Source organism: Cyrtonyx montezumae, unplaced genomic scaffold (assembly GCF_038088225.1).
Source record: "Cyrtonyx montezumae isolate F1298 unplaced genomic scaffold, pur_monq_1.0 scaffold_19, whole genome shotgun sequence".
Taxonomy (NCBI): Eukaryota; Metazoa; Chordata; class Aves; order Galliformes; family Odontophoridae; genus Cyrtonyx; species Cyrtonyx montezumae.
Window position 1 is genome coordinate 4,884,256 of NW_027071925.1, and position 10,594 is coordinate 4,894,849.

The following is a 10,594-nucleotide window of genomic DNA, read 5'->3' on the forward strand; positions in this document are numbered from 1 at the left end:
GGTGCTCATGCATCGGCTTCTCCTGACTCATAAATGCAGAAGAAAGGCAAAGTGGACATGTTCTTGCTCTGATTAGAGCAGAGTTCCTGCTCCTTTCCACCCACATCACTCCTTGTCCATAGTAAAGGAAGGAACCTAACCCAATACCATCCGCTCCAGCCCGTCAGCTTCCGAGCCTGCATCCCCTGCTTGCAGGGGCTGGGGGCCATCCCCTGGGCTGTGCAGGGCTGGAGCAGAGCTCGTAGGCAGGCGGTGTGCACACAGCTCCCAGCAGCCTCGTGTTCCCCACCACCCCCTGGCTCTCGTGGCACCCATCTGTCACTGCCATGCTTGGCACCAGGGAGCAATGGGAAGAGTTGGGCTTAGTCAGCTCCATCCTCGTGCTGCGCTACGGGGCTGAATCAATTGCTGACATATGCTTGCTTCCAAGGGGAAAAATCCCTCCCCTCCACACCCCAGGATGGGTGGTGGCTCCTGCGGCCCAGCTGTGGCCGTGGCATGATGCTCCTGCCCTTGCTGCAGTTTTTCAGAGAGAGGGGCTGGTGGGTGGTGGTGCAACGTGGGCACCTGGCCCTGTGCATGGGCTGCAAGTACTGTGCATGGCCACAGTGGCTGCTGATGAGTGATGAGGTGAGTGGTGGGTGGTAGGAAACCTTCGGGAGCTTCTGTGCTAGGTTGGGGAGGGTTTTATTGGTGTGTGCCTTGAGTTGTGTTCCCATGAGAGCACCTGCAGTAGCATAATGCCACCTCCTGCAGGTTGGCTCTGCTCTGGGTGTGCTATGTGTGCGCGTGGTTGGGGCTGAGCACTGTGTTTGGCTGAGGAGTGATCTGGAGTGAGGAGGGGGGGTTGGGATATCTGCTCCCATGGGGCCGTGTGATGGGATGCTGTCAGGAGCCATGGCTGTGTTAGCTGGCTGAGGTCAGCTCTGTCTCCTTGCAGCAGCTGGGAGCAGCATGCTGGCTGTGGGTGGCAAAGACTGCTGGGGTCAAGAAGCCCCAAACAGAAGCTCATCCCTCGGAGCCTGTGTCACAGTGCACAGCACGAGTGTGATCCTCCCATCTCCATGTGCAGTGTAGGTGTCACAGGCATTTGTCACATTAACGTGCCCCCGCTGCGCTCACTGCAGCTTGTGACGTTGGAGTGTCCCTGAGAATCCTGACCTGCAACTTTATGGTGGTTTTACTGTGGGGGGAGTGGTGCATCCCTGCAGTCTGCATGAGTTACGTGCCAGGAATGGGGCTGCAAGAGGTGTTCCCTTTCCCTTCCCTCTTTTTAGTCTCCACCACTCCTTGCTGCTAGCAGAGCCTGGAAGCAGTGTGTCCCCAGGTTGTGCCACGCACAGAGGAGTCCATCAGTTGTGCTGTGTCCATGTGTGGCCCTTTCATGCTAGAGCCTCCACGGAGCTGGGTGCTGCCTGTCCCCGTGCCCTCATGCTGCATTCCCTCCTTACAGGGGAAGGAGATGCTGACACAGAAACTCCCGCTGTGGCAGCAGTCGTGCTCCGATCCCAACAAGATCCCGGACCGTGCCATCCAGCTGATGCAGCAGATGGCTGCCAGCAGCAATGGCACCATCATGCCCAGCCCTCTGTCTACATCCAAGTCCAACCTCATCATCTCTGACCCCATTCCTGGTGCCAAACCTCTCCCTGTTCCCCCGGAGCTGGCACCTTTTGTCGGAGTAAGTATCCCAGTGGTGGAAGTTGCCCTGCCCTTCTGAGCAAAGCTGGAGGTATGAGCCCAGGTCAGCATCACTGTTGTCCTCAGCAAGTTGCCTTTGTCACATGTGGGTGTGTGGGGTCTGGCAGCCCAGGGCTCTGGGGGGCTCAGGTGGGCGGTGGGCAGAGGGGGATTACACCCACCTGGCCTTGGGGCTGGCACTGGCTAAGTGGGACCAAGGCAACCCACAAAGGTGCATGGAGGAACCTTGCATGATGGGATCGCCCTTAGGGAAGAGTTTCCTGCCCAGTGCTGGGGGCTGAGGCACCCTGTGAAAGTGATGGAATTGCTCTCAGTAAAAGGTCTCCTGCCCAAAGCTGGGGACAAGGCATGTTGCAAAGATGCATGGAGCAACCTCGCGTGATAGAAGCACCCTTAGAAAAGGGTCTCCTGCCTCGTGCCGGGGGTGCAAACTGAGCAGTAGAACTCAGAAGCAGTTTGGTGGGTGCAAGGCAGCTTGCAGCAGTGTGTCAGGAGGAAGCTGAACCCCACAGGCACTGCGTGCCCATCCCCAGAGCTCACTAGATGCCCTAATGGAGCCGTCCCCATCTTCCCTTCCCTCCCCTCCTCTCTCCGTAGCGCATGCAGGAGGCCATGCCGGTGGTGAACGGAGTCTCAGGCCCAGACAGTGACGATTACAACCACTGGTCTGAGGTGAAGCCAGCACAGCCCAAATCTTTATCTCCTCCCCAGCCTCAGAAGCAGCTGAGCGACTCTTACTCGAACACGCTTCCCGTTCGCAAAAACGTGACCCCGAAAAACAGCTACGCCTCAGGTGAGGCTTCCTGGTACCCACACTGCCAGAGATGGTGTTAGGAAATGAGCAGAGCCAATTTCTGAGCCCACGCTATGGGGTTTCCAGGAGGAAAATGCTGAGGGATGGGAAGGAGGACATGCTGGGAGGCTGCTCCTTTGTGGCTGTTGGGTGGCACTGAGAACGGGGGCTGCATCCTGCCTGGGCTGCAGTGCAGCTGCACAGTGCTGAACGATAAGGGTGCTGTGCTCCATGCAGTGGGATTGGGGTGAAACCCTCCAGCGTGGCAGGAGAGGAGAGGAGGATATGTGGGAAAGAGTCAACTGGAGCACTTAATAAGCACTGTAAGGCTCCAAGACACTGTAGGACACTTGGGTGCCAAAGCTGAAGGTAGGCACTGAGGATGCTGCAGGACAGCGGGTGCTGCACACAGAGGTGTAGAGGGGTGAAGCAGGCACAAGGGCTTTATTGGGACTGAATACAGGAGCTGGAGTCCTGGGTGCTGACGAGGTGAAGGACTGGGCCCTTGTTGTCTCCTGCCAGCTGAAAACAAGACGCTGCCACGCTCCAGCTCCATGGCTGCAGGGCTCGAGAGGAACGGCAGGACGAGGGTGCAGGCCATTTTCTCTCATGCTGCTGGGGATAACAGCACCCTCCTGAGCTTCAAGGAGGGAGACCTCATCACACTGCTGGTGCCGGAGGCCAGGGACGGGTGGCACTATGGAGAGAGCGAGAAAACAAAACTGTGAGTGCTGCTGCCCTCAGGGCTGGCTCCGTTCAGCCTTTTCTGTCTCCTCCATCAGTACCCATCAGCTGATGCCCTGCCTTCATCTTGCAGGAGGGGCTGGTTTCCTTTCTCCTACACACGTGTCCTTGACAATGATGGCAGCGAGCGGGTGCATGCGAGGTAGGAGCACCGTGTGTCGGCACATCTGGGGGCTTTGCAGGGTGAGGGGACCCTGTGCTTCCCCCATGAGCAGGGTTGCTGCCTTGGGATGGGGACTTGCTGCTTTCCCTTAACAAGAGATGTGGCTCTGGGGATAACACCAGGCATGGAGCAGAACGGACTTGGTACTACTCAGCCCTTTGTGAAGTCCCTGTGGGACGGTGTGCACGAATGCCAAGCAATGTCCTTTTTGGTTGGGGCACCAAAGAATGTCCTTTGGTGCAGTGGGGAGCAGCATTTGGTGCTGGTGACACCTGTGCTGCAGCTCCATGCCCCCTGGGGCATTATGGAGCTCAACTGGTCCCAGTCTCGTCTGGGGTGGTGGGGATGGAGGTGTTGGATGTGGATGGGGACAGAAGACGCTGCAGGAGGGATGCTCTGGGGAGGGCACTGTGCATCTTGCCCTTCTCCCTGGTGCTGTGTGGTGTCTGCTGCTGATGATGGTCCCGCTGTCTCCACCCAGCCTGCAACAGGGGAAGAGCAGCAGCACGGGCAACCTGCTCGACAAAGACGACATCGCCATCCCACCGCCCGACTATGGCATGTCCTCACAAGCCTTCCCATCGCAGAACATCAACACCTTCAAGCAGAGGCCGTACAGCGTGGCCGTGCCCGCCTTCTCCCAGGTGAGCTGGGGTGCCATGGCCACTGGTGGGGCTTTGCTGAACTCTGGGGGATGTTTTGAAACGGGAGATGCTCGAGCAAGCTGCAGAACTTTGGTCTCTGCTTTGGCAGAGTCCTACGTGTGTTTTTAAAGCAGAAATGCGTTGCAGTGTGTTCTTGGTGTCTGCGTGGTGCAAACCACGTGCCAGCGCCGGGGAGCTCCTCTCCAACAGGGTGTGTTCATTGTTTATAGGACTACCTTATGCCCTATGGTTGTGCAATTAAAGACTATTCCAGTGGCCTCTGCCAACCACCACCCGCCCACTACAAGCCTTACTCTAGGTCGACAGCTGTAAGTCCGAGCGCACGCAATGTTGCCATTGGGACCTGCAGCTGCCTGGCTTTGTATGGCCGTCCTCATGCCTGGCCCAGCCCTGGCCCCATCTGAACAGCTATCCCAGCAGAGAGAGGGACAGGGAAGAGGGGGAAGCAGTGGGAGAGAAGAGGATGAGGAGTGCAGCTTGGCTCTCCTGGGTGCAACGGGCAGGGCACGAGGGGCCATGGCACAAAGTGGCACTGTGAGCCCCCAATGGACAGCACTTGCCGACTCCATGGCAGCTTCCCACCAGAAATGAGCTGCTCGCAGGGAGCGTTTTCTCTTGGCTGTGGTGGCTGCAGGGACACAGGTGCTGCTGGACACCGGTGGCTGTCCCTGGAATGCTGGGAGCTGTGGGGACACTGGGACCCCACTTCCAGTGCAGCCCTGCAAACCACCATTGAGAGCTGAAGGAGAAAATGACCCCAAACCCTATGCGGTTTCTGGTGGGAGTTAATGCAGCACAAACCCCTTCCACAGAGCATTTCACTGGTGTACCTCAGGCTTCTGACCCCTTTCCAAGTGTCTCACATCTCAAAAGTCTGGAGCTGGGCAGAGCAAGCCAGGCTTGACTCTTGCTTCCCGTTATCCAGACCAAGTCTGTTCCTAAGAGAATGGTACAGCTCTACCCCCGCTGTCTGAATCCTACTGAAGCCATCTCCATCCTCTCCTTTCCATCTCCAAATGCATCGGCTCTTGCCCAAGCATCCCTGGGTGCCGATGCACTTTGGTCAGTCCTTGTGACCCTCCAGTTGCTACAGAAGGGGCACAGCCCATGTCTCACTGTGCTTTCTCTCCTCCTCCTGTAGGGTCTTGATGACTACGGGTCGAGGTCTGTGAGCAGGTAAGCCTTCACCTTCCCATCACCTTGAGTAAAAGCGAGTTGTGAGTTTATGCTCTGGGTGAAGCTGTGTCCCCAGGGGGGGAGGGGCTGTGCCTTGTGGCCTGGGCTTTGGTCATATAGAGATCTTAGAGCACATTGGGACCCTGTGCCTCTCACAGAGGGCAGGTCCAAGGGCCAGCCCCAGCTGCACCTGACCTCACACCCCATGGGGTCAGTGCCTCTCCGAGGAGCCCCATGTCTCCACAGCTGAGCTCTTGGGATGCCCCCCCTCCCTTTTCCCCCTACAGCAGACCCATCCCCGGGTGTGGGGGGTCCCTGTCCCTGCTCAGAGCCATGCACGGGGTGCGTTCGGTCCTTGGGATAAACACAGGGGTGATGAGCCATGCAGCACTAGGGCAGCCTCCTCTGCTTTGTTCCACAGCGGCAGCAGCAGTCTGGTATCAACGGTGTGAGGACACAGGGCTCAGCAGCACTGTGCTGCTCAGAAGAGCACTCTGCTTCTCTCTCCTCCTTTTTTTTTTTTTTTCCTCCCCCCTCCTTCTTCTCTTTCTCCACTTTCGGATTTTAAACTCTCTCGTGATCTTCAAGGAAACCATGGTGCTTCTCCACCCCTCCCTGGTGTTCACAGTGCCCTTGTTTCTGACGCCTTTTCAGAGCAGAAACTGCCGCTCGGTCTGTGCTCGCTTTGAAGCAGCCTGGATGCAGTTTACACTTTTAGTGGGACCCGGTTATTTTTTTTTTTTTTTGTACTACTTTGTGAATGTTAGAGATGCACTATCCCTCCTCTGGGGCTTTACACGAGCCGTGGACACGGGCAGGAATGCCCCAGGACGGACCCAATATGCATGGCCTGGTGTACGTACTGTTACTGAGCACCCGCTGGACTGTGGGGCGGCGTGGGCCCCGCACCCCAAATCCACTTCCACCTGACTATGGGGTGAAGTGGATGGGGCCGAGCTCCTGGCACCGGAATGGGCTCAAGGGCGGCCCTGCAGGTCCCTCCTTGTTGTTTTATAGATATATATATCTATTTTTTGTAGCAAGGTATTGTTACCTCACCTTCGTGCTGGGCTGGGCACGGCGCGTCCCAGCACTGCGGAGCTGGCCACGCTTCTTTTTTTCGGATGTGATTTTTAAGACCTCTCACGTGCCCGTTTCTAGGACATGGCTGGCCAACCACGCAGCCACACGGGCCAGGTTTTGTTTTATACACTTTGAGCAGGCAGTGATGAGTCCCTCCTGCGGTGATGTCCCGATTTTGCTATAGATTTTTAACCCGGGGTATGTCACGTTGAATGACTGAAGGTAGAGGGGAGACGACGGCCCTAGCAGAACTTCTATGGAGACTGTAAAGTGCTGAAATCCTTTTTTTTTTTTTTCTAAAAAAAAAAAAAAAAAAAAAAAAAACAACCAGAGAGAACCGTGCCCTGTATCGAGTTATTGGTTGAATAAAAGTTTTATTTATTGCATTGAGCTGGGCCTCGGTGTCTTTTTCGGCTGCCGTGCTGTGCGCTGCCATCACCGCCCGCATTGCTGTGCCTTTTTTGGTTTTTGTCATTGCCATTCTCCATCCCTCCATGCCCAGGGCCATACCCATCCCATCAGGGCCACGTGCCCGCGCTCAGTGTGCAGCTTGGACTGGTTCCTGTTGAAACAGCTTTGCAGTGATAAAGGGTTAAAGCTGTTTAACTCTGCTCTGTGCCACAACTCTGCTCCCTTCAGCACTGCATGCCCCTGGGCTGCCCGGCTCCCAGCGAGACTGTGGGGGCTGCAGTGGTCTGGGGGGGCTGGGAAGGAAGCAGCCCCCCCCCCCCTTCCTATTCTGACCTCTCCTCCCCGCAGGTTGGCTCCACTCACAGCCCCGTGCCTCCTTCCCCTCCTCTCAGGGTGTGCTGCCAGACTCACCACTCAGTCCCACCTCTCCTCTTTCTTTTATTTGCCTTTCTTTTTGCCTCCCCCTTCCTCCACCCAGAGCCGCGTCCGCCCCGTTCTTGTTAACCGCCGCCGTTTGTTCCCATCAAGGCATGCCGCTGTCCTCCAACCTGCCTTCTCTTTCCCTTGCAGCCCCGATGTTGAAGTGGCCAGGTTTTGAGATGCCCCCTGCCCATAGTTAGTAAGTTGACGGTCTCTCCGCGTGCCCCTCTCTGTGCCGGGCGCTGATGCTGGGCAGACGGTGCTGTGCGAGCCCTGGCTCACTGCTTGTCCCCATCCTGGTGGTGGATCCCTGCACCCAGCCCTGCTGCTCAGCTCCACACATCACTGCTGTGCTGCGGGCACTGCTGATGTTGCGCTTCTGCGGTGGGGTCCCAGCTTCTCACCCCCTGCTGCTGCCCACCCTGCTCTGCCCCCATAACCAACCCCTTTAGTTGTAGGTCACCGGTGGCACCTGGACCCTGCAGAGCTGTCCCTGGGGGCAGAGCCAACGTGTGCTCACTAATGATGTTTCTTGAGCAGCTTTTCTTGCTTGTAGACATTGGTGCCAACCCCCGGCCAGCTCCGGGGCTGTGTCTTGGAGCTGCCTGCCCCTAACCCAGCTTGGGATGGAGCTCTGTGCGCCCTGTGCTGTTTCTGCTGTGGTGCAGAGCTGTGGGTTCCCATCCCAGTGGCTCTTCCCTGGCAGAACCAAAACAGTTAAATAATAGCCCCCAGTGACTCATCAAAGCCACCTTTTCTTTCAGTCTCAAGAACCTATTTTGGCATCCTAGGGGGAAAACTGATCTAAGGATCTGCATTAATTAGGTGGGAAATTAATTACCCTATTTTTAAGCATAAAGCCATTTATCTTTTGAGGAAAGGAAAAACACGCTTTCAAAGGTGAGGTATGGTGAGGGGCAGCACCTGGTGGACTCCAACCCCCCACACCCACCCCACTGCTGGTGCTGTGGGTGCTGCTGTGCGTGGAGGCAGCTGATAGCACAGCTGACAGTGTGGCTGCTCCTAATGACAGTTGCCCCACATCCGTGCTAATGATTTGCTCTTGGGCTGTGCCAGCCACAGGAATGGGCACGGGACCCCAGGAGGGTGCCACAACTGCATGCAGATGCCATAGCACGAAGGTGAGGGGTCGTGCAGCTGCTGGGGAGGGCTGGGGGCTGCCAGCAGGGCGGGGGCTGTGTGCACACAGGAGGTGGTGCCAGGGGCTGTGCAGGGTGCATGCGTGCCAGCGTGCTGGCAGATGCTGTGTGCAGCAATCTGCCTGCCAGGGGAAAGGCTCTGCGAGCGTGAGCGGCTGCAGGACAGCACTGGGCATGCCGTAGGAGCCCGTGCTCTCCCTGCTTTCCATTTCTTGGATGTTTTGCTGCTTCCACATGGCTTGGCACAGAGCAGTGCACTCTGCTCTTGTCCCAGCACGTCCCTTGGCAGCGGGTGCAGGGAGCCATGCATTGTGCACTCGCTCCTGTGGCTGACCTCAGGACTCTCCCCATGGGAGATGCCAGAGCAGCTTCTTCACACCCGCCCTTATTTTTTCCCCTTTGGAAGAGCTCACTTTAGGCCTGCTGGATAGCAAGGTAGGAGAAAACTCCACGTGGACCATTCCTTGCACTCACAGCTGTGCTGCGGCCATCGGAGCTTCATCCCCGGAGCTGGTGGGGTCTCACCATAACGTCGTCCCTTCGCCCCACACCTGTGGACCCTCTGCTAAATTCTGCCCTCCTCTCTCCCTGCAGAAACCCCTTTGCCAACGTCCAGCTGAAACCGACTGTGACGAACGACCGCTCGGCGCCGCTCATCAGCTGATGCCACGTGGCACTGCCACCGCCTCGCCGCCCGGCGCGTGGCTGCCTCCCAGAGCTGCCTTTTTAGGCAGAGTTTATTTAATCCTGCTGCTTTGAAAAGCCAAAGGCTGAAGCTAGTGCCCTGTTTTCCTCTGTTCTCTAGATCCAGCTTGCTCCTCACGGTGGTGGGGGGGGAGCAGATGGCAGGAGGGCCCCAGTTGCCCTCCCCCCCCCCCCACCCCAAGCAAAGGAGCTGCTGCTGCCAGTGCTGCAGCCCTGGGTCGGGGCTGGACTCTGCTCCCAGGGCTGCTGCAGTGCCATGGCTGTGTACATAGTGGGGTGTTACGGTACTGCTGTAGGATATACACTAAGAAATACTCGAGGAGTGGAGGGCTCCATGGCCGTGTGCCGTTCCCAGGCTCAGCCCCAGAGTCCTCCTGCTTTGCTGCTTCTCTTCCACTATTCTTAGGGCTGCATGAGATTGAAATATATACGCACATATACTCACACCCCCTCCCCCTGCCCAGCCCTGCTAAAGGGGAAGGGGTTTTCCGAGCAGGATCTGCCTCTTTGCTGCGCAATGCAGCTGGCACCAGCAGGGCACAGCTGGGAGCAGTGCCACGAGGTTCTGCTTTTCCCATTGTATTCGTCATGTTGCACTTTTTGAATTGCTTGAATGCAGAGCTCGGGTTGCTGTGACTGTAGGTTTAACCCAGGCGGCACAGAGCTACCCACATTGGTCACTGCTGGTGGGGTTAGAATCAGCTGCTGGCGAGGCCATGCCCGCTCCCATGGCTTGTGAAGGTGCCCTGCAGGACCAGCCATGGCCAAAGTGATGCTGCCTGCCCCCGAGGCACAGTTTGCCCCTGCACACATTGCTGCTTCCTCTGACGGGCTGGAGCAGCTCAGTGACCCTCAGCATCCCCCCCAGCCCACCTCCACGTGCTGTCCTCCAGCACTGCTCCATCACACATAGGAAGCCACCCACTTTAGCGTGCCCATCCCATCAGCACCTCGAAATGCAGTGCAGGGGCTGCGCCCAATGTCCTGTGCCCTGAGGATGGTGGCAGCTGTGCCAACCCCAGGTCTCACCATGCGGTGCCAACCCCTGTGCCATGTGCTGACAGCCACTGTGCTGTGCCTCCATGGGGCAGCAGGGGCTGGGGGGCAGGGGAAGGCTCCACTGCATCTCAGAGCCATCAGCAGGGCTGGGGGCTTACAGCCAGGGTAGGGGTGTCAGGATGGGGTGTGCCTTGTCACCAGCCCTATGTCGTCCTCTTCCAGCCCCACAAGAGGGGCTGCTGACCCTGGGGCTTCACTGCACCTCCTGCCTCGGTGGCCACCTGCAAGATGTAACCTGAAATAGTTTTTTTTTTGTTTTGTTTTGTTTTGTTTTTTTAATGAGAGAAAAGAAAAAGAAATAATTTATGAGCAATAAAATTTACCTCCCCACCAGCGGGCACCCCTTGTTTTCCTTTGGCAGCGATGGGAGCAGAGCTCTCTCATGCAGCACTGGTCCCAAATCAGAGCAGCCACAGCTGTGCCAGGGAGTGACGTGGGCACGAAACGGCGTACCATATTTTAAAAACTTTATTATCGGCCTGATGATGTCTGACACACATGCTGGGAGCTGTAT

General features: G+C 57.2%; 1 protein-coding gene across 6 annotated transcripts in view; it reads left to right on the top strand.

Moving 5' to 3' along the window:
• Positions 1-9,138, top strand: part of BAIAP2 (BAR/IMD domain containing adaptor protein 2) — a 28,782-nt gene extending 19,644 nt beyond the window's left edge. Inside the window, exons 8-15 of one of the 6 annotated variants that reach the window (XM_065735345.1) lie at positions 1,454-1,681; positions 2,299-2,494; positions 3,017-3,218; positions 3,312-3,380; positions 3,883-4,045; positions 4,276-4,374; positions 5,208-5,242; positions 8,911-9,138. In XM_065735345.1, coding sequence (XP_065591417.1) covers positions 1,454-1,681; positions 2,299-2,494; positions 3,017-3,218; positions 3,312-3,380; positions 3,883-4,045; positions 4,276-4,374; positions 5,208-5,242; positions 8,911-8,980 — 1,062 coding nt within the window. In that variant the 3' untranslated portion in view covers positions 8,981-9,138. Of the gene's footprint in view, positions 1-1,453; positions 1,682-2,298; positions 2,495-3,016; positions 3,219-3,311; positions 3,381-3,882; positions 4,046-4,275; positions 4,375-5,207; positions 5,243-5,663; positions 6,149-7,306; positions 7,356-8,722; positions 8,860-8,910 lie in introns of those variants that run through there. The other 5 variants (XM_065735342.1, XM_065735343.1, XM_065735347.1 and 2 more) reach the window with 5 other exon arrangements.
• Positions 9,139-10,594: the final 1,456 nt, after the last annotated feature.